General features: G+C 42.9%; 1 protein-coding gene across 4 annotated transcripts in view; it reads right to left on the reverse strand.

The window, feature by feature from the left end:
* TTF2 (transcription termination factor 2) overlaps positions 1-20,875 on the reverse strand; it is a 57,871-nt gene extending 36,996 nt beyond the window's left edge. For all 4 annotated transcript variants that reach the window (XR_009564291.2, XR_011377381.1, XR_009564292.1 and 1 more), the window contains exons 1-11: positions 20,802-20,875; positions 20,620-20,722; positions 18,179-18,265; positions 10,380-10,446; positions 8,564-9,565; positions 8,137-8,251; positions 7,615-7,797; positions 5,669-5,796; positions 4,336-4,417; positions 2,171-2,290; positions 417-567 (exon numbers count right to left, since the gene is read on the reverse strand). Coding sequence is in view for 1 of the 4 variants with exons in the window: in XM_030869188.2 (XP_030725048.2) it covers positions 417-567; positions 2,171-2,290; positions 4,336-4,417; positions 5,669-5,796; positions 7,615-7,797; positions 8,137-8,251; positions 8,564-9,565; positions 10,380-10,446; positions 18,179-18,265; positions 20,620-20,722; positions 20,802-20,829 (2,066 nt within the window). In the remaining 3 variants the exon portion in view is untranslated. The remainder of the gene's footprint in view (positions 1-416; positions 568-2,170; positions 2,291-4,335; positions 4,418-5,668; positions 5,797-7,614; positions 7,798-8,136; positions 8,252-8,563; positions 9,566-10,379; positions 10,447-18,178; positions 18,266-20,619; positions 20,723-20,801) is intronic.
* Between the last annotated feature and the right edge of the window lie 3,320 nt (positions 20,876-24,195).

Raw genomic sequence — 24,195 nt, forward strand, 5'->3', positions numbered from 1 at the left:
AGATACATGTTGTACACTTTCAGTTTACCTCACCTATACTCTTTACATGTAAAGATTCTTGATGAAAAGCGCAATTCTTTTTCCAAGGAAGCTTAATATTGTGTACCTGAGAGAACTTCAATAAATACTTTTGATAAAAATCTATTTGGGGGCTTCCCTGGTGGCACAGTGGTTGAGAGTCCGCCTGCCGATGCAGGGGACGCGGGTTCGTGCCCCGGTCCGGGAAGATCCCACATGCCGCAGAGCGGCTGGGCCCGTGAGCCATGGCCACTAAGACTGCGCGTCCGGAGCCCGTGCTCCGCAACAGGAGAGGCCACAACAGTGAGAGGACTGCATACCGCAAAAAAAAAAAAAAAAAGGCCCCCTGAGCCAAGATGCTGAGCACCTCATACTGACTGCAATATTTCTGCACTTACACTTTTGCATGTTGATCCCGGTTTGGCCCATGATACAGATAGACTCTTAGTTTGTTGCTGCTCACACGTTTCTCCACCTCACTTTTCCAATGATGGATCAGGGAAGCAGGACAGATGACTAGTGTTCCATGGGAAGTGAACTCAGAGGAGTCTTGAGAGGGGAAAAGAAAATCAACACCTCGTTACATTCATTAAATAGTTTTAACTTCTTAAAGGCATTACCTCTTTCCCTTGACTGACATTTATTCCTTCAATCAATATTTTTAACAACTGCTGCTTCTATTTCTACACATAGCTTATACCTTGGAGATATTGCGGGTCTGGATCTAGACCACAGCAATAAAGTGAGTATCACAATAAAGTGAGTCACACAAACTTTCTCGTTTCCCAGTGCATATAAAAGGTATGTTTGCACTACACTATAGTCTGTTAAGTGTGCAATAGCATTACGTTTTTTAAAAAAGGTGCATAGCTTAATTTGAAAATACTTCATTGCTTAAAAATGCTAACATCATCTGATCCTCCAGCAAGTCGTAATCTTTTCACTGGTGGATGGTTTGAAGTATTGCAAGAATTACCAAAATGTGACATGGAGACGCGAAGTGAGCAAATGCTGTTGGAACAATGGCGCCAAAAGACTTGCTCAACACAGGGTTGACACAAACCCTCAATTTGTAAAAAACAGTATTTGTGAAGTGCAATAAAGTGAAGTGCAATAAAATGAAGTATGCATGAAGTAGAATAGAAAACGGAAGAAATAATCTTTTAACTCAAAACCATTATTTATTTTCCCCTACCAAAGTGGAAGAGAGAGAGGCTAAAGGGCGAGGAAAGTGGGTAGCACATGACTTCACTTTAAAAACCCAAAAAACCCCAATGTGCTTTCACAGTGGCCAGAATGTAGAAGCTGGATCATTTCCTAACTCATCCTGAGTTGATTCATTACAAGGGAGTATTATTACTTTTCTCTGAAAAGCATAACTTAATTACATTCACATTAAAGTATAAGTACAAAATTCCCTAGGTCAAGCGAACATTACTTTGGAACCAGTTAGTGCTGGAGTATGTGTACCACTGCCCCCCATCCCTTGTGTGTGTGAAGGTGCGCACATGCTGCTACTACACACAGGGACACAGGGTCCAGCTGCAACAGTGGTCACTAGAGGCCCTGAGAGCAGATGGCCACAGATTCCTTAACTATCTAACCAACTGAGAAATGTACATGTGTACATGGCAATTTATGTGGTGTTGGCTCTACATAATATACGGGACCTTTAAGGTACTTATACAGTTACTACATTTTAAAAACAGAGGTTGAAATAAGAGAAATTGTCTAGAATCTGGAAACTTCTGGAAGTTCAGAAACATGGAAAACAGTGTCTGCTATGGTGGCTAAAATCTGAATTTGTCACAGATCTTCTTTCAAAAAATAATATATTAACTAATTTGGATCTATCCTATAGTTATATCCTCAACATTAACAAAAATAATCATTAGGTTTAAACTAAGTTTTCTGGAGCCTTAGCTTTCTCCATGAAATTGTTCCTAATCACAGGTCAAGCTAACCTTATATTAAAAGGAAAAAATGATTACTTCTAGTTAGTGTATTTGGTGTCAGAAATGATACTATAGGAAAGTAGTCTAATGCTAGTTTTCCAATAAATTAAATATGACCAAAGGCATCCTTTCATGGCTGAAAAATTTCCACTCTCCGCTGCCTCACATGATTTAGGAAACAGCAGGTTTTTGAATACCATTTTTGGAAAGCCAAGCCAAAGCCGTGGTTTTGTCCTTTTCTTTGTTTTTCTCTTGGTTCTTCTGGGTCAGGATGAGTGCAATCATTGTGAGGGTTTTTCCTAACCCCATATCATCCGCTGGAAAATAAAAACACAAATAGGAGAGGTAACTATTTAGGGCAAAGAATCAGCTCAGCTTCAAGAGAAGCAGCCCCGGGCAGACACCAGCCCTGGTCCTCTGCTGTCAGTGCCATTCCAGTCACCATGCTTTGCCTCCTCTATTGAAGCCTTTGTCTTTCTTATTAAAATGAACACTAACTCTTGCTATTTATTTTGCGACCTAGGTCAAAGACATTTACTAGGACTTTCGTAAAATTTAAAACTTATTATTTAGATCTTATTCGAGTCTCCGTGTTATATTGTTACTTATCCAGTACATTCATTGATATCTCCCTCAGTTTGATGATGTTGCCTAGTCTTATTTATTTCCCTGCAAAAGCAAAAAGGTCCAGTAGATATAGCCTACCACCCACTTTACTACCACACTTTTGGAGTTAAGAGTTAACTCAAGGGCTTCCCTGGTGGCGCAGTGGTTGAGAGTCCGCCTGCCGATGCAGGGGACACGGGTTCGTGCCCCGGTCCGGTAAGATCCCACATGCCGCGGAGCGGCTGGGCCCGTGAGCCATGGCCGATGAGCCTGTGCGTCCGGAGCACAACGGGAGAGGCCACAACAGTGAGAGGCCCGCGTACAGCAAAAAAAAAAAAAAAAAAAAAAAAAAAGAGTTAACTCAAGACAGTCCTCCATCCCCTTAACTTATTCATCAAAGAAGGTCATAAACTAGCAGTTCTTGGGTACCATCATTGTGCCGGTTACTGAGCTTATCCAATTTACTATTTATACCCTATAAAATATTATTATCCCCTTTTTAACAGTTTAAATACTCATTCTGACGTAAGCAGAAGTAAAATGTCACAGCATGGGCTCTGGTTCTGCCACTGTGCAGAGCTAACACAGCAGCTGACTACTCTCCTTTGGAAGGTCAGCTTACAAGGCTGGCCCTTGGCTGGCATCTGGGAACTTGGATTTCAGGAGGGGTCCCCCCATTCCCAGACTGGGTAAGAATGGCTCACTGTGCCTAAACTGCTTGTACCAATAGTACAGTTTATGCTGAACACCTGCTTTCCTTCTGGAATCTGAAATTTCAGTACCTGCCAGACTGAAGCTGCCTATGTGACCAGCCCCCAGTAAACACCCTGGGTACCGAATCACTAACAAGCTTTCCTGGTTGGCAACATTTTACATGTGGAAGACTTAAGCACACACTGAGTGACTCCACTGGGACAGGCCTCTGGAACTTGAACCTGGTTTCCCTTGGACTTTGCCCCAAGTGCCTTCTTCCTTTGCTAATTTTGGCCTATATCAAATCAAATTGCTCAATTATTACTCAATTTATTTGACTGTAATAAATTACACCCACGAATATGACTATATGCTGTGCATCCTAGCAAATCATCCAACCTGGAGGTGGTCTTGGAGACCCAGACACAGCCACTTACTAGCCATAGTGGACATCTGTCATGCTTTCTGGAAGTTGAGCACCTTGGAAAACTTTAGCGTGACGAGTCTGCAAAGCAGAGCCTGGAAAACTTACTTCCTGCCTTTTCTGCAGCTAAGGCACCGGCAGCATGACCTAGCTCTACAGAGCACTTACACTCACACCAGACTTCGATTCAGATGTGAGTAACTTTAGAAAAGAGGCTCCCTGTAGAACGCTTTCTACAGGAAAGGTTGGAGACGGCAGAGTTTGATTTGGGGGCGGCAGTGCTTTCTCCTGCTGCTCGATGGCACAGAGCAGCCATGACGGTTCTTACAGGACACTCCGTTGGTGACTTGGCTTCGGCCATTGCTCCTAGAAGTCCAGCCCGGCCCTCCACATCTCCCAGAGGTTCTGTGGGCCACCACAGAATAAACCTTCCCTCTGCTTCGTCAGCCACAGCCAATCTCTACTGCGGGCAACCAAGACCTGACTGATCCTATGGCTGTGTACTCTGGAGCACGTGGCTTAAACTCCCACACTGCAGTCTCCTCGTCTGTCAGATGGGGCATTAGAGTACCTACCCAGAGTTGAGAGGACTGAACGAAGCACTGCATTTGTTGGCTCTTAGCCCAACCCCAGACTCACCCAGGATTCCTCCTCGTGGCTTCTGACCTTCCCGCCATAGCAGCCAGGCTAATGCCTGCTTCTGGTGCGGCAACAAAGGGATCTGACAAAGGTAATAATTGAAAGTTAAGTACCAGTTCCTGATGAGAGGCTATGCAGCAGCCTGGCCACATGGACTTCATACTCTACTTGTTTATTTTCTCTAAGTGACCCTCCTGATATTCTAGTTGTCAGATCAGCCGCTCGTTTCGCCTTGAAGTCCTGGACTCCTCCCTCTCACCACACGTCCTGGTCTGCCCCGGACAGTTGTCATTGATGCCAGTTGTCCAGCACGTCTATCAAGAGCCGCCTCTCTCGCTCTCAAGTGAGAGTCCTGCTTTGTCTGCTTAATCAGCCCAAGTCAGTTTCTACTGTTTGCAGCCAAGACCTCTGATTGGCCACCCGACTTTTACCAGCCATTCCACTGGCTCTTCCTCATTATCTCTTAAATGTGCCTCTCCTCTCTGTGGGCAATGTCCCAGTCCACACTGCTAGTCATAAATTGATAGCCCTCTAACTGGGGGCCCACCTTCTAGTCTTTCCTTCCTCCAGTTTATCTTGAACTCTGTGACATAAAAAACCTTCACAAAACATCCCTGCTCAAAATTCTACAGTGATTCCATAATATCTCTTGAGTCATTCCAGTCTAAGTTCCTTCACCAATGCCAGGCTCCACAGCAAGGGACTCTTCCTGCTTAGTTACATCACCTGCTGCTCCCAGCTCAGGCACTGATGTCACCTGATCATCACTTATTAATACCAATCTCTGTATCTTCCCTCTGAGCACCACTCCCTCTAACTGGAGTATTTGGTTTCTATCCTGTCTCTAGGCTTGCGGTTTCTTTAAGGCACAAATAATAGTGCTGACCTAGAGTAACTTTTCCTTTATTTCGAATCCCTTTGTACTTTGCATACAGTCCACAGTACACGACAATGCACGTTTTCTGTCTTACAGTCATTGTCTAGTTGTCTTACATAGGTTGTACATGCACTTTCACCCCAACTAGTCCACTAAGAGCAGCAATTCCTTTGCAACCTTGTGACACCTATTGAAGCTCAATAAATGGATCTGTTACTGCTACAGACATATATAACTGTATGACTTTAAGAAAAAAAAAAAACTGTTGTTTTTTTCTTCTCACTGCTAAACAGAAAAAAAGAAAATACTGCAAGGGAAGCCACTTGAGCATTATTTGTAGAAAAGATATGTCAGAATGGCACTCTGATGGGCACGTTCACAGTAGTTGGTCCCCCTCCTCGTGGGCGCTGGGATACTGTTATGAGACACTCTGCCCTGTGGGCCTTCCTGGCTCACCTTCAACCCAGCTGGATCCTCTGCTACAGCTGTCTCGCCAGGACGTGACTCAAGTGATCGATGCAGCTCATCAATGGCTTCACTTGTGATTTGCCACACTGCGCGAAGGCGACCTTGGCTCATAGGGCCTGCGTACAAATCGAGGTTACCTAAAAGTGCTGCGAGTATTATGTTCTGGCCAGAGCTGCAAAAAGGCAATTCACTATTTGCCAGATGATGGATCTGTATGGACTAAAAATTCTTGCCTCCAGATTCTCCTAGACTCACAGGCTTCATTATCCCTAGTCTCTGTTTGTCTATTATTTTTTAAAATCACATTATCAAGTGTTCTAATAGAGGACAAAATAAAGTATAATACAAAATAAGATAACCCATAATATTTTTTTCTCTTTCAGCTTTGAAGAGGTGGCAGGGAAGAAGGTAATACCATGAGAATTTTCAGAAAAACAAAGACCCCTGGGGCTGGATGCAAAGAAGAAAAGCCAGCAATAGAAGAGGTTGAGCAACAGGGAGTCTGCCGAAGTTTAGGCAGACAGGGAGAGACAGTCCCTACAGTGTGCGTCCCAGGCTGCCTGCACAGCACCGAGAATATAATACTTGAGTGCTGGAGCCCGCTCATTCTACACGGAGAACTTCTACTGAAGTTCATTAATAAACACAAGCACCTTAGCAGGTTGCAAGTTTAGGGATGAAGTATCCAAATAAGAGATTTCTAAGACAAATAAAAATTAATTATTCACTTAAAAGTTAAAATGTTTTTAAATGAAAAGGTATTTTAATGGAATTCTTTCCTAAACATATTACATAACTTCTTACCTTAATAATCCACCATAACTTAATTTCTCTAGGCAACTCCATCACCATGGTGATTACTGAATGACGCTGTCACACAGCAATGTTCTTCAAACAGTCTGGAGCACAGCTATGCTGTGCCACTGGACCAAGTACTTTTTCTTTTTTTTTTTAATGGAAGTATAGTTAATTTACAATGTTGTGTTAGTTTCAAGTGTACAGCAAAGTGATTCAGTTACATACACACATATTCTTTATATATTATTCTTTTTTGGATTCTTTTCCATTATAGGTTATTACAAGATATTGAGTATAGTTCCCTGTGCTATACAGTAGGTCCCTGTTGTTTATTTTATACACGTAAGTATGTTTTCTCTGTGCCCTTTTAGAGAGACCTTTGCTTCATCTGGCACCCCATCTATTCCTTACCCGCTTGTTGACTACTGCTCTCCAACCTTTCTCCCCTCCTTTCCTCCTGTTTTCTCTTTTCTCTCCTTTTCCCTCCCTATATCTCGAGCAGTTCTCAGTTGGAGGAAAACTGGCTTTAGCTTTTCTCCTCGCTGCCAGCCCACTAGAGGTCCTGTGTCCTGGTCAGCAAACCAACCAATCATATTACATAGTTGAGGCTCTACCTGGGATCTTCATTCTGCGGGTGCTTCTGAATTCATTGTTTTCTGCAGAGTTCGGGATGGAAACACTCATTTAAATTGGGTGGTGCTGCTCTCTGAGTCTACTGGTCATGGTCACATAGTCCCCTGCTCTGCCTCAGTGCACATGCGCGCACACACACACACACACACACACACACACACACACACAGAAGGACTATAAACATATCTACTGGCCTGCCTCCCTCATCATGATATGAGTTCAAGTTTTCATTCACAAACATTTACTTGATGACTCCCATACGCCGACCACTGGGCCGACCGATCGAGGACCGTGAGCAAGGTCATTGAACAGGGCAGACACAGTCTCTGCCCTCACAAAGATCTAAATTACGCTGTGTATAAACTTAGCTGAGCATCACGAGCTTCATCACACAGGCAACTCAGAATGGTTTCTCCCTTTTCATGGTTACAAAGGTATCTACGAGGCAGCATTTAACTCGTACGTGTAGCAGTTCCCACCAGGGCCAGGGCCTCGGATCTCACCTCCACAGCACTGATCAGACCCTCCAGCAGCCTCCTGGCGGGCAGCCTTCAGTCCTAGACAACCCAGAGGCTGGAGATCCTGGCCCTGCAGGGGTTTGGGAGGCACCAAGTGGGGAGGATCAGTGGTCGTTTTGGTGAAGTTACTCTGCTGTGGTACTTGAGTGTTACTCTTCTCATTAGTGCCTGCTCAAAAAACAAGGGAAGAACAGATTACGCTTCAGAAAAGTGAAGGAATTCTACGCATGAGGTGAGGTCAAGAGAGGGTGGGATCGCCATAAGCTGGGGAACACTTCTGAGAGAACACAGCATTTAAACCATTTCTTAAACAATGGGAAAAAGACTTGAGTCCACGGGAAATAGGAGGAAGTTTTTATAAATCACAGGTATAACTTATAAAGGAAGCTCAGTAACAGATAACAAGATGAGCAAGTGAATGAGTCAACCTATTCTTTATTGAAACGCCTCTCGAACGTCTCCTGAAGTTCATGCAAACTGCGGGTTTGGGGGCAGAACCCCTTTTACCTTGCTCTGGGGAGAGGGCCAGGGCACTCAGCGCATCCTCCAGCTCCTGAAGTTGCTTGAACAACTTCTGACCCTTGTCTGGAAGAGCCTGGATGTTCACAGATGCCAGTGTGCTCTGGAAAACAGATCCTATAACATGGGTCGCTCCTCTCAAGTCATTAGAAAGATAGTTTCAGATTAAAATAGCCTAAAATGCTAAAACTCTGAAATCACGGTCTTTTAACTATATGTGTGAAAACCAGAAACTTTTTTCTTTCTAAACCCAGGTGACTTACCAAGCCTGAAAATATAAACATAGCAAAAGGCAGAAACTAAACATTCACCACTAAAACCCTTCTCACGTTAATATATTTAACTTGTTTGTGGTGTCCCTTATCTGCCCACAGCAATGCTCCAAACTTACAAACAAAACACAGGTCAGTAGTACCTTCTTTTGTTTCAGCTGTGTTGTGAGGTACACACGTTGGGCTTCTGGGTCTGAAGGTTCTCCCTTCTTGGAAACGCCTGAGTCAGGAGAAATTTTTCTTTGCACACTCTGACCAGGGAATTTAAGGTTCTTCTTCTTCTGTGAGTCTAGAGTCAAGTCAAAGAGCAAGGGGCTCCCTGGCTTAGAGGAAACAAAATCAACATCACCTTCCTCACTGTCACCACTGCTTGTATCGGCGTCTCGCATCTCTCCCTGGGGGTGCCCTGCGGCCAGCGGTGCAGGCTGAGCAGCCGGTCCCTTTGGAGCAGGCGTGCCCTGGGTCTCCGGCTGTGCCCGCAAATGGCCCTGGAGCAGACTTTTCTGGAGAGTCTGCGTGCTTGCGTCCTTCTTTGCCTTTGTTTCTCTAGCCTCCCAGCTCTTGGGGTGCTCCTTGCTGAGGTGTCCCCCTTTCAGGGACTGGCTTATTGGGTGTTGACTGTGAACAATTCGAGGCAAAGGCTTAGTTTCCTTTTCCCTTGGAGGTTCTGATTCTTTTTGGAGAGAATGCCTCTCACCATTTGACTTCTCCTGAGATGCAGACGGTTCTCTCAGCTCATTCCCACGGACCTGTTTGGATTTCATCTCAAATAGGTTTCTTTTGTGCACCCCTTCAACCTCCTTTGCAGCACTACGAAACTCTGTCTTCTCCCCTCGCTGCATCTCTTGAACAGCCGATTGTTTTTCCTTTACCACCAGGCCAGATGAGAGATCTTCCTCCATCCAGCACTTAGATTCAGGCTTCTGTTCCTTCTTTTGATCCAGGAGTGGATCTCTCTTTTCCCTTTGCTTCTTATCAGCTGTCTTTTCCTCATCTTCACCTTTGATGAACTGCTTCCAGAGGGATGGTTCTTGATTCTTGTCAATTACCTTGAACGGGTTTCTCTGCTGGCTGGAAGGATAACGAGATATCTCAGAGGCATGCTGAGACTTACTGGTTACAGAATGTTCTTCGGAATTAGGATCCTAAAAGACAAAGGAAATAATCTTACTATAAAATATTAAAGCAACCTTAACATCTAGAATACCTTTTTTCAGAGGAAATGGAAACACAGTAAAAGCAGTCCAATTTTTCTGAATGTTCCTAGGATCATTTCTCCCTCTAGAAAGGACTGCCAAACTCACAAAGAATTCGTTTCTTAACAGTACTTTCAATGCTTGCTTCCTTCTCTGTCCGTGATCACTGCTTTTCCAGGCCTCAAGGAACAGTAGTGACCAAGTCAAAGTGTTTTAATAATAGCAATAGCCACAATGTATACTTTTCATGAAAAACTACTCTCTCAAGATGAACTTTTCCCAAAACCTAAACAGTACCCTATACTTGCTTTGATTTTGGCTTTAGGAAGGTTTCACGGTACAAATCCAGAATCTTAAGTCCAAGCTATCTCCCTACAAAAACAAGTTTCATGACCTTGTACAGTCTAGCTCCTCATGTACTGGATTTCTGTAGGGTCTCTCCTAATTCTCACATTCTAAAAGCTTATGAATACACTCAGCTTATACCAACATCAAATAGATATCAGTCTATAAAAACATGCTGAAGTTAGTCAAGTAAATTTAACTTTTTCCTTAAATAGCAGGATACTAACTATATTTAAGACCCAAATGGTCCTTTGAATTAAGAGTCCCAACAAGGTCTACCATGCTTAAAGAAAAGAACTGTCTTTCAGAGACAGTACAATGAAAAGCAGTTTATACTGGACTTCAGGGTCTTTTCAGGTGATCCCACAGATTAAACAATCTTAATAGTCAGGTTTGAAAACAGATGAATAATTCCTACCTGCCATGGGATATTTCCACACCATTGCTTCCCCTCTGCCTTACTTCTAACACATCGGAAGAATAACCTAATGAAGTATAAAACAGAAATAATCAAATTTGTGAAAATACATTAAAACAAGAGATAAATTTGTTTTTAACCCAAGAAAACATCTTACAATTATTTGATACCAGCTTTCAAAGGTCACTTGAAACCAATTACTCTTATATGTACGACATTTAAAAATCTTTATCTCACAGGATATTTATAAGAGCTGAGAAGTAAAAGGATACAGATGTCATGGTAACCAGAGGGTATTCATAGATTTATTCTTTTAACTCTACAGAATAACTGACATGGGAACACTGATCAGCAAGGACTGCTAAAATCAGAAAAAAGGAGATAAACAGACATTATGTGTCCCTAATGGGAAGCCATAATACTTCCCATAAAGTAAAAACAAACAAACAAACAAAAAAACCAAGCCACGGACTTCCCTGGTGGCGCAGTGGTTAAGAATCTGCCTGCCAAGGCGGGGGACACAGTTTCGAGCCCTGGTCCGGGAAGATCCCACATGCCGTGGAGCAACGAAGCCTGTGCGCCACAACTACGGAGCCTGCGCTCTAGAGCCTGCAAGCCACAATTACTGAGCCCACGTGCCACAACTACTGAAGCCTGCGTGCCTAGATCCTGTGCTCCACAACAAGAGAAGCCACTACAATGAAGAGTAGCCCCCGCTCTCCGCAACTAGAGAAAGCCTGCACGCAGCAACAAAGACCCAACACAGCCAAAAATAAATTTAAAAACAAAAAAAAAACAAGCCAAACCAAAACAAACAAAAACTAACCTGAATCTGGTCAAACTTGAATCCAATTACCGATTTACAGGAAATACAAACAACAGAGGAACACATAAAACTAGACCAGGGGATGTAATCTGCAAACTCTTAACAGTGGGAAATGCTATTAAGATAAACAACTTGATTCCTTCAACAAATAAATCACAAGGGAGAAAAAAAGATTGGGGGGAACCTACTTAAGAGACTTAAAAAACCTATCAGTCAACTGCAATCTGTGGACCTTATTTAGATCTTGACTTAAGCAAATGAATAAAAACTACCAAAAAATAAACTATTTATAACATTTATGAATCTACTAGAAATCTGTAATACAACTGGTTAAAAAAAAAGAGTTCATATCTTGTAGAGCTACACACTGAAATATTTACAGAAGAAATGACATTATCTGGGATCTGTTTCCAAATATGGCAGGAGTTGGGGGGTAGAGTGGGTAGGGTATATATGGAACAAGATTAGCCATGAATTGGTGATTGTTGAAGCTCATGTGCTGTATTATTCTATCCTAATTTTGTATATATTTCCAATTTTCCACTAAGAAAAAAAAGACTGAATACAGACTTGCATCCCAGTGCAAGACAGTCCCTGCTCACACAAACACTACCTATACTCCAGCTATCCAGAAATGGCTACCCTGTCCCATCCTCAAACTAAGCCATGCACTCTCCATCCTACTGGACTTTGCATGTGTACCATCTTCCATCCAAAGGATGTCCTCCTTATCCCTATTTGCCCACCATTACAATAATGATGAAGAAACCAGCAAGAGGTCATTCAAGGCCAAATCCAAGTCTCAGTTCCTCCACTTTCTCAGTAACCTTCATCAGCCTTAATCTCCTACTGTTAGTCTTACAGTCACAGAAGCATCTGGCATTTGAACACATCCAACATAGCACTCTAATGTGCAGATCGGACTGCTCGCCAACCTCTGTGTGTCTCTTATCCCAATTGTGTCACAGGGACTTTAGAAATATGGGTTCACATCTATATATGCAGCAATGGAGAAACATAAAGCTGGATTTCTACCTCATTCTTTTACACAAAAATTCAAGATAGAACAAAAAATGTAAAGAATGAAACTGTAGGACTTCCCTGGTGGCACAATAGTTAAGAATTCACCTGCCAATGCAGGGGACACAGGTTCGAGCCCTGGTCTTGGAAGATCCCACATGCCGCGGAGCAACTAAGCCCGTGTGCCACAACTACAGAGCCTGCGCTCTAGAGCCCGTAAGCCACAACTACTGAGCCCGTGTGCCACAACTACTGAATCCCGAGCGCCTAGAGCCTGTGCTCTGCGACGAGAAGCTACCACAATGAGAAGCCTGAGCACCACAATGAAGAGTAGCCCCCGCTCACCACAACTAGAGAAAGCCCGCACGCAGCAACAAAAACCCAACGCAGCCAAAAATAAATAAGTAGACAAATGTATTTTAAAAAAAAAAGAATGAAACTGTAAATGTTCTAGGAAAAAAATGGAGATGAATATTTTTGTAATCCTAAAGTGAAAAGGGAATGACAAAATCCTGCAGCTGAGAAAGGATTTAGTAATTTGACTACATAAAAGTATTAAACTTCCATATAGTAAAAATACTATAGGTGAAATTACAAGACAAAAGGCAAACTGGGGGGGCTTCCCTGGTGGCGCAGTGGTTGAGAGTCCGCCTGCCGATGCAGGGGACACGGGTTCGTGCCCTGGTCCTGGAGGATCCCACGTGCCGCGGAGCGGCTGGCCCCGTGAGCCATGGCCGCTGAGACTGCGCATCCGGAGCCTGTGCTCCGCAACGGGAGAGGCCACAACAGTGAGAGGCCCGTGTACCGCAAAAAAAAAAGGCAAACTGGCGAAAGTAATTTCTACACATATTACAAAGGGTTAATATCCTCTCCACACAAGGATTACTTCTATGATACAGCGCAGTGCACGACACTCTACAGCACCTAGTAAAAGTCCTGGCTTTATTGAGTGGCGTTCTTCATGGGTTGCTGGGCCTGAGGTCCTTCTGCATGCGTCTGGTTCATGCCCAAATGCCTCTCCGTCATCAGCCTAAGTAATCATCACTGGGTTAAATAACCTGCATGTCAATTCTACCCAGTAACCAACCATACAAGGAGTTTCCTAGACATGCAAAGATTCAAGTGGTATGAAAAATGAAGTATTTTGAACATCCCACTACAACCAGTTATTTAAAGAACTAAAATAACTGGTTGGTTTTACCCAACTACGGACAAAAGAATATTACCATCTATTTTGACCCCATATCCTTGAGAATGAAAGCTAAAAGAGAGAGAGAGAGGGGAGAGAACATGAACTCAGGAGCTGGATGACAATGTCCAACATCTGCATATCAACGTGTGCCACATCATTAACGTCAAAGCAAGGGTTGTTCCCTCTGGTTCTACCGAGGGACTATCATAGTTTTCTTTAATGCCCATAAACTGGGCATTAAAAATGCTCATGGCTGAGGGTCAGTCAAACGCTGGTGAGTGGTACCATCTGGTGTTTAGTTAGAGAACTACACAAAAAAGCGGCTTTACTCCAAGGTAACAAAAATGCGCATCTTAGTCCTACTTTGGTTTATACCTCCCCTGCATTACTCTGCTACACCTGTCTCCTAGCTAGGTTAAGCGTTAAACATAATGGTATTAATTCAAGCATGTAAAGTACTTTAAGTTCCTGAAAAGAAAACCCAGTTTTGGGGAAGGAAAGGCTGTACTCCCTGACATCGTTCTCCAGAGTATAGGGGTTCTGGCTAAATGCCTTGCTGTCTGCTAAGGAAGTCATCATCCATAGACACATCACCTATTTCTTTTTAAATTTCCAGCCTGTACCACCTATCAGGGTACTTGTTGGATTTTTTGCTTTGTTTTTAATTTGTTGAGTGTTGTAGAACTGTATTTTATTTGTCCTAAAACAAGCTTTTTAAAGCTCTAGTAAGTACCTCCTAATAAGTGTTCTAGATCTGGACTAAAAGAAATACATTCAAGCATTCTTTTTCTATTTTTAAAATAATGATCACCTCTCAGCCTCATCTACCTAGTGTGAAGAATATTAGAGACAAGTTCTCAAACTTCTGTCTTCAGCTTAGACCTTTCTTCGGAGCTGCCCACTCACTTTGCTAGCTGGTTTCATACATACGTAAGACACAATGAGTCCAAAGCTGTATGTGTTAGCCATCCTCTACTGATGTTACCTTTCCTTCCTTGTCTTGCTTAATGGTAAACTCATCATCCATACACCCAACTAGGCAACCATTTCCTGAGCACTGACCACGTGCCGAATGCCAGACTAAGTGCACCACACACACGGCCTCAGTGAACCCTCACAACTGAGTGAAATCGGGGCTCCCATGACCACTGTCCCAGCTGAGTAAATGGAGGAAAGAACATGCTTAAACATGCTTAAACACCCTACCAGGAAACGTGCCGTATCCATTTCAGCAAGTGTTCTCCAGTCTAAGTGCACCCAACTCCACTGCCAGGGCTTCAATCCAAACCCATCTTTCACTTAGAGAAGGTGGGTGTGCCTGGAGTTGGTTAGACCCAGGCTCAAATCCCAGTGATGCCACATCATAACCATGGTACCTCAGATTTCTTCTCTAACCTCTCTAAATGTTTCCTCATCTGTCTATACAACAGGGATATTGAAACCTCTCACAGAAGATTCTATGAAGATAAGAGGTAAAGAATACGCCACGTAGTAGGCATTCAATAGCAACTATTAGTTCAGTGGGCTCCGTGCCTCCACTGCCTTCACTTCCTAATCTAACTTCCATAGTGCTTCTTTTAATGTAAATTGAATAAAGTTCTTCGGCGTCTTCCTACCACATAGAACAATATCTCTGTATGATTCAGGGCCCCCAGTAGTGTGTAAAGGAGAACATCCTAACTTCACGTACTAGAGGCTTACTGGCACCACTGTACTAGCAAAAAACAACAGAAAAGTGAATTTTTAAAAATTCCATTTATAGGGAATTCCATGGCGGTCGAGTGGTTAGGACTCTGCAGTTTCACTGCCAATGGCCAGGGTTCAATCTCTGGTTGGGGAACTAAGATCCCACAAACCGCATGGTACAGCCAAAAAAAAAATTCCACTTACAACAGTGTCAAAAAACATTAACACTGAGGACTAAATTTAACCAAAAGGGTATAGTACTCTATAATGAGAACTATTCCGTAATGCTGAAATTTTAAAAGTCATAAATAAATAATATACCATGCTCATGAACTGGAAGATCAATATTGATGTCAGTTCTCCCCAAACTCATCTATATAGGTTCAATGAAATCCCAACTGAGTTTTCTGAGGAAATTTTAAAAGTCGATTCTACATTTTATATGGAAATGTAAAGGACCTAGAATAGCCAATCTTGAAAAGGAAAGTTGGATTCACACGACCTTATCTGATCTTGTCAGGCAGGATAGGCAAATAGATCAATGGAAGAGCTTAGCAAGTCCAAAAACAGACCCACACGTGGTGGTCAACCGATTTTTCAACAAAGGTGACAAGCGTTTCCACGGGGAAAGGAAAGTCTTCAAAAAATGGTGCTGAAACAATTGAATAACATTCATTCATTACTATATGAAAAATTAAATGAACCTCAGTTTGAATCTCATGAGGTACCCCAAATTATTGATAATATGAGGTAGAGCATAGACTAAACAAAAAAGCCATTAAAAAAAAAACTATAAAACTTCTAGAAGAAACCACTGGAGAACTTTATGATCTTGAGGTAGGCAAAGGTTTCTCAGAGAACACAAAAAGCACAAACCATAACAAAATGATAAATTGGACTTCATAAAATGAAAAGCTTCTGCTCCTCAAAAGATAGTCAAGAAAGTGAAAGCCACAGATTGGGAGAAAACATTCACAATCCATATATCCACCAAAGGGCTTCTACAGAGAATACATAAAGAACTCTCTCAACTCAATAACAAAAGACAACTCAATTTTAAAAATAGGCAAAAATCCCCCAAAGTCATGCTGTATGATTCCATGTATGTAACATTCTGAAATGACAAAATTTTAGAGCTGTAGATCAGGTTCATGATTGGCAGGGGTGAACAGGGGGAAACGAGGAAGGTGGATGTGGTTATAAAAGGGCAACAAGAAGGATCCTCCGGTAATGGAACCACTCAATATCTTGACTGTTGTAGTGAATACACAAAACTACACTTGATAAAGTTGTATAGAACTAAATGTATGTGTACACACACAAATTAGTACAAGTAAAACTATCTTTACAAATGAGATCAGTGAATTATCAATATAAATATCAATATCCTAGTTATGATATTATACTAAATTTTGCAAAATGTTACCATTAGGTAAAGTCTACAGAGGATCTCTCTGTACTGTCAATATTTCTTTTAATTGCTTGTGACTCTACAATTATGTCATTTAAAAATTTCAATTTAAAAAATGGGCAAAAATTTTAAACAGATACTCCATCAAAGAAGATATACAGAAATGGCAAAAAACCACATGAAACAAAATGGTCTTCATAAATGGTATTCAAAATGGTATTCATAAAATGGAATTCAACTGGGCAATAATAAAGAATGAATTACTGGGGACTTCCCTGGTGGCGCAGTGGTTAAGAATCCGCCTGCCAATGCAGGACACATGGGTTCGATCCCTGGTCTAGGAAGATCCCACATGCCGCAGAGCAACTAAGCCCATGAGCCACAACTGCTGAGCCTGTGCTGTAGCACCCGCGAGCCACAACTACTGAGCCTGCACGCCACAACTACTGAAGCCTGCATGCCCTAGAGCCCGTGCTTTGCAACAAAGAGAAGCCACCGCAATGAGAAGCCCGCGCGCCGCAACGAAGAGCAGCCTCCGCTCGCCACAAGTAGAGAAAGCCCGTGCGCAGCAACGAAGACCCAACGCAGCCAAAAAGTAAATAAATTTATTTTAAAAAAATGAATTACTGATACACACAACCACATGGATGAATCTCACAGATACTGTTACATAAAAGCCAGATACAAAAGAATACATACACTATGAATCAAAACAATGACTGGCTACAGTGGGTGGGGGGATTAACTAGAAGGGATCCAATGGCACTTAATGGGGTAATGGAAAAAAATATTCTATATTTTGACTGGGATCTTGGTTATAAGGATGGGTATATACCTTTCTCAAAACTCAACCGGTTGAACACTTAAAAGAACTGTGCATCTTACTGCATGCATAACTCAGTTAAGAAATACAGTAGTACAGGCAGTTTTCAGTTATGTAAAAGTTGTAAAGATGGTACTTGAATGCCTATACTTGGGGGGAAATATTGATCTAGAATATATAAATTCCAAACTGCACAGAATATCATATAAAAACATTACATCTGGCCCCTGCCTTCCTGGCCAGCCTTATCTTCTGAAGTCTCCACTCAAATATATGCTAACTACTGAACCAAATGCTTGCAATTACTTCATGCCCCTGTACACTAATGCAGGATACTGATCTGTTAAATATGACCTCTTTTTTGCCCCTAGCGAATTCCTACTTATTTTTCAATACTCATGACAAATATCTGCCACCTATATAGACTTCTCTGCCCTTTCTCTGAGTTCCCATAAAAGGGAAACTAGCATTTATTGAGTACTTAACATACATTAGACATTTTTACACATTACCTCGTTGTACTACCAGAATGAGAAAGTTGACGAGTTAGTACAAGTTAATGACCATTGGTGGGCTGATGTTAAATTCGCTACTTGAGAGCTGGAGAGGGAGGGAGGGAGAGCAGTTTATCCAGAAATTAACCGGAAGTCAGGCTTCTCACATTAACCAGTAGCTCAGAAGTCAGGAAGTGACAGCCCAAAAGGTATTCAATATATATAGAAATACCGTTTGTTTTTTAATGACTTTTAAAGAATAGTCAATCCTAGGAAAACACCTGACTGTAACCCCACCAGGCCAAGCAAAACAAAAATACACTTAGCTGTTCCTTTTAGACACTTACCTGTATTCTTTCTTGCCCTGTGATAGAAACAGACCCTGAAGCTCTACCGCAAAGTCCTCATGCAATAAACAATGAGAAACAGGAATGCTAGAGGGAAAAAAAATTGAAATTTTGTTTTAGGAGGCAAAGAATAGAGGTCAATATCCTAAAATTAAATCCAGAATATGGGTTTTAAACTTAAGGGTCCATGTATGACCTCTACTGGGTTTGTAAATCCCCCACACTTTTATGTCTATGTGCATTCCTCTGGGGAAAGGGCCCACAGCTTTCATCTCTTCTCATGCCCCCAAATAAAATATGACAGTAAATATACCTATCTTTTTCCTGAGGACTCAAGTTTAAAATGATACTGTGCTATGTGACCACTATACTGCGATACCTCCAAGCTGTGAATTTTCCCCAGGTTCTTCCATCATCCTTCTTCCTGATAACCTGTTACCTGTCACTCAGTGTTGTTCACATGCCAACTCTGCAAACACACTCTACTAATTTGCTTCATGCTTGGTTGGCATAAGTTCAACTCCTCCCTTCCAACTTCTTACTATGAAAGAATTTATGTATAACATTTGAGAGTGAAGATCTAAAGTAGTCTCACATGACCTGTGGCATTTTCTTTGTCTTTTTGCTTATATTCTGGTTACTAGACATTCCAAAGAGGTCGAATTTATCAAATAACCGTCTTCATATCAAATATTATTGTACTAGTTTGTATAGCAATATGTTCTTATAAATGGTAAGCTATATAAGGACATTTTTCTCTTCACTTAAAACCAAATCTTATGCTTCTATTAATGTTTAACTCCTACAAATCTGAATGTGCTTTCATGTCTCATGAAACTTGAGCTAGGTACTGAACCTAAGAAGCTCCATATAGATATCAGAAATTAAACAGTAAACTCTGCCATAATGATATGGTGTTGATAGCTTGAGTATTTTTGTTTGGTCCCTTCTAAAGATTTAACACTGATTTAAACAGAGTCACTTTGTATTTAATTAAATTGGATCCCAGTAATTTCTTTCAAATGTAAAAACTTATTAGAAGGCTAAGAAAATATTTTCTCTAAAAATTTATTTTCTAAATCTGAAAAAGGGTAAAAATCTTCAACTTAGTTTCAAAGCATAACAAAAACACAAATCATCTAAATCATTTGGGGGAAACATGAGAAGTTAATGTATGTGTTGAAAAAATACTTTATTTTCTAGTATTGATATCCATTATGTGCCTTACATATGTAGAAAAATACCTTTTCTAAACCAAGTTAAGTAGAAAGCAGGAAAAATGCATAATGATGTGACAGTTTAAAATTTCACATAGAAACTGTGGACACTTGGTACTGTGAAAACATTAACAACACTTTATGAGAACAGTATTAACTTTCCTCACTTCAAAGAAGATGCTTAATATTTCTGGGTCTCAGCTTTCACCTTCGTAAAAAATTAGACTGCTGAATCAGATTTCTGATGTTTATTTCAGGATTTCTGATGTTTCTTTCAGCTTTAAGCCCTAAAGTAATTTGTTTCTTTGGAATATCAATCTCACCACTTAAATGCAGAGAATACTATTTTTAAAGGGGGCTGTTAATCTGACTACCAGAGTGTTCTAACTTCAAACATTTAAAAACCAGTTGGAGGGCCTCCCTGGTGGCGCAGTGGTTAAGAATCTGCCTGCCAATGCAGGGGACACCGGTTCGAGCCCTAGTCCGCCAAGATCCCACATCCTGCGGAGCAACTAAGCCCATGCACCCCAAGTACTGAGCCTGTGCTCTAGAGCCCACGAGCCACAACTACTGAGCCTATGCGCCACAGCTACGGAGCCTATGCACCACAACTACTGAAGCCCGCGTGCCTAGAGCCTGTGCTCCACAACAAGAGAAGCCACCGCAATGAGAAGCCTGCGCACCGCAACGAAGAGTAGCCCCCGTTCTCCCCAACTAGAGAAAGCCAGCGTGCAGCAACGAGGACCCAATGCAAACAAAAATAAATAAATAAATAAAATTTTTTAAATAAATAAAAACCAGTTCGGCCTAAAACTAGGGCAAAGCTGGCACCAGTTAATTTCTGCTATGCCTGTATGCCTCACTTAAATGGGAAGGGGGTAATGTTCAAGCAGGAGAAGGGAGGGTCAAGGCCTGACTGGTGAACAGAAACCCAGAACTGAAAAGGACCAGAAGGATCCAGACGTAGCCAATCCTCCATGTTATAAGTGAGGGAATTGGCGGCCCAGAGAGGGAAAGTAACCAGCCTTGGGTCACACAGGAAGCAGTAGCGGAGCGTGTCCCTAACATGCCACGCTTTCCTGGGATTACCAACTACTTAAAGGGCCCTGGCTCCGCAGACCAGGGGTCCCAGCTCTCCTAGTCCTTGTGGGAAGCGGAGAGCCGGAGACTCCTCCTGGGAGGCCACGCGCAGTCGCAGGGAACCGTGCCCAGCTCGAGACCTACTCGGTGGCCCCCACGAAGCTGCCTGTGTCCGCCGGGCACACGTAGAAGCTCTTTCCTTTATTCGGGCCATCTCGGACGCCGGTCTTCAGAAAACATAAGGTCCCTGAGGAGAGAAGGTCGACAATGATTACGCCACGCTAGGCTGACAGACCCCGAAGGACCCTACCACCCTGACCTCCTACCGTGCTGTGGACACCCAACCACTTCCATCCCACTACTTCTTTCCTCTTCCCCGAAATCACCCCCACTCCCAACGCCTGCTTCCGCCTTTTACTCCGCCCTCCTCATTCAGGAACCAATTGTCACCCACCTCCTGTAGTCTTAACCCCCATAATTCACCGCCGCGGCCTTAGCCCCACCCACCCTAGCTACAATCAGTCAATCAGATGGGGAGTGTGCTCACCTCCAACCTATGCTCGCGGCGCGCCGAAATCAAAACTGAGGCGAGGGGGCGGAGTGGGGAACCTGGTCTGGTTGGTGGGGCGTGGCTGGTGCTAGAGGGAGGCTTGGGGGCTGGCAGGGCTTCCGGGCCGAGGGAAGCTTTGTTTTGCAGGTCTTGAAAGACGAAAGAACGGGACAGTGAGCGGGACGACTCTAGCGTATATTCATTTAAGATCTAGAGGCGGCCCTAGAGGAAGCAGACGTTACAAACTCCTCTGCAAAGAAAGCTGCCTTCTCCCGGAGGCCAAGAGCGCCTGGAGCTTCGCAGTCATCTGCGAGCCGGGGCCTGGCGCTAGTGGGCGCTCTGCCTCCGCGAGGGGTCACTGGGGAGGGGAGGAGTCCCTGAGAAGCGGCCACCGCAGGAGGAGGCACTGGATTTGCAATTTAGGGGCGAGGGGCGGGGCGCGAGTGAGGGCTGATGGGGCGTCCTTTAAAGCTGCAGGGTGAACTGGCAAATCTATCGTAAAGCAGGCATAAAGACTAGGGCTACACAACACAAAGCGCTAACCCATACATATCTCTCTGGACAACCTGGTGACATGCGCAGCATTTTAAGGACCCCCGACACTCATAGACGTTTGAGTGACTCACCCGAGGTCAGAGAATTAGCGAGTGGGCCGTCTGCCGACGGGTGCCCAGGGGACAGCCCAGCTGCCTCCTCTGTGTACTCAATGTTCTCTAGGCGCTCGGTGTAGGAGACCTGAGTTAGAAATGTTTCAAAGTGGAAACAACAGGAGAAATAGATTGTCTTTGGTGAAAGGGAGTTTTATTTTGCACACTTTGTATTGTCAGACTTTTTCTACTAGTATGCTTTTTGTAATATTAAAAATAGAGGGTGAAGTTAAAAGAAAGGGGACTATTTGAAATCGTAATCAGATCTCTTAGTCAACAAAAAGGGAGAAATAGAAATCAGAGACTTACTGCAAGAAAGATGGCTTCGTCTTACAACTACTGAGGACCATATGTCCAGACATATGGTGTGTGCAACTGTACTTATGGAGACCGTAGGACAGGAAATTGCAAATTCTAGGAAATCTGGGCTAAATGATAAATGTAAATGTCCTAGGGGTTCCAGAGGAGGGGAGACAAACCTGAGGTATCATTTATTTATTTTTTTAATAGATTTTATTTATTTATCTATTTATGGCTGCGTTGGGTCTTCGTTGCTGCACGCGGGCTTTCTCTAGTTTCGGCGAGCGGGGGTTACTCTTCGTTGTGGTGAGCCGGCTTCTCTTGTTGCGGAGCACGGGCTCTAGAAGCGCAGACTCAGTAGTTGTGGCGCACGGGCTTAGTTGCTCCGTGGCATGTGGAATGTTCTCGGACCAGGGATCGAACCCATGTCACCTGCACTGGCAGGCGGATTCTTAACCACTGCGCCACCAGGGAAGCCCCAAGTTATCATTTATTAATTAAATGAGCCCTTATTAGCATTTTTTGTGCCCAATGTGGACCACGTGCTTGAGAAATATACAATTCATTTATTCATACACAAAGTTTAAGATGACTTTTTTCTTTTTTTTTTTTTTTTTTTTTTGCGGTACGCGGGCCTCTCACTGTTGTGGCCTCTCCCGTTGCGGAGCACAGGCTCCGGACGCGCAGGCTCAGCGGCCATGGCTCACGGGCCCAGCCGCTCCGCGGCATGTGGTATCCTCCTGGACCGGGGCACGAACCCGCGTCCTCTGCATCGGCAGGCGGACTCTCAACCACTGTGCCACCAGGAAAGCCCTAAGATGACTATTCTAACCACAAAGAGCTTGCTCAGTATTTGGAGGAGACAGAACTAGCACATACTGAACACTTAAATAACAATGTAAAATAGTATTTAAATGTCAAGATGAGTGGAGTTAGCAGTAAACTCTGTAGGACTAGATAAAGATGTGTCTGGAAGCAAAGTGGAGTTAGTTTATACATAACTATCCCTTCTGAAACACCTATAGATAAACGTAGAGACAGGAAAGGAGCAAAAAACAAATAAATAAATAGAGGCATTTTCATTATTCCCAGATTGTAATTCTTGCATTGAGAGTTTTTTATGCACATTTTTAATGCTGTATTAAGAGAAGAGGACCATGAATACTGGATTTGCAGGAAAAGGGGCATGATAATTTAATTATTTATTGAATAATGTCTTTTTGAAACAAATAAGACAAAATTGGGGCCTCTTAAATATCCCATTGAGGAAGAAGCTCTTCCTCTGCAAGTATTCAAGCCAGTATCAGGTCCAACCCCATGAAAGTGTGCACAGCCAAATCACAGAAAGGGGAAATATTTCTCCCATAAATTTGGGATATGCTAGAACAAAATGTTTAAGCTCTGGACAGTTTGTCCCACTTAATCATACTTATAAGAGTGAAAATACAAACAAATTTTTTTGTGAAAGGTGGCCATAAACTATAGTGAATTATACAATATACACTTTTCAAAATACATACATTAGTGTGTATATATTAACTTTTTTTTTTTTTTTTTTTTACGGTACGCCGGCCTCTCACCGCTGTGGCCTCTCCCGCCGCGGAGCACAGGCTCCGGACGCGCAGGCGCAGCGGCCATGGCTCACGGGCACAGCCGCTCCGCGGCATGTGGGATCCTCCCGGACCAGGGCACGAACCCGTGTCCCCTGCATCGGCAGGCAGACTCTCAACCACTGCGCCACCAGGGAAGCCCTATTTTTAATTTATATCCGTAATTAGCCTGTAGACTCTTGGAGAGCCCTTTGGACACGATGTGCTTTATGGACCCCTATTTTGAGTAAAGTTGAGACTTTGAGTTTGTTTTTCTTTAAAACTTGATTGATTCAGAATGAATGGCTAGGCTAGGTCCTAGAGCTAGATAGTTTAAATCCACAGGTTAATGAGCCAGTAAATTCTTTCTGTATGGGGCTGGTCAAATGTAAAGCATGTGATGGAACTGTTCTAAAACTGGATCGTAGTAATGGCTGCACCACTATATACATTTCCCAAGACTCAGGGCACTGTACACTTTAAATAGGTGAATTCGATGGTGTCTAAATTATCCTTCAATAAAGCTGTTAAAGACAAAGATACACTGTATAAGCAATGCCAAAACATCTGCATGGAAAATAAAACCTAAGATCAATCACCTAGATGTTCTGACATCCTAAGGAAATTAACGGAT

The sequence above is a fragment of the Globicephala melas genome, chromosome 1, assembly GCF_963455315.2.
Source record: "Globicephala melas chromosome 1, mGloMel1.2, whole genome shotgun sequence".
Lineage (NCBI taxonomy): Eukaryota > Metazoa > Chordata > Mammalia > Artiodactyla > Delphinidae > Globicephala > Globicephala melas.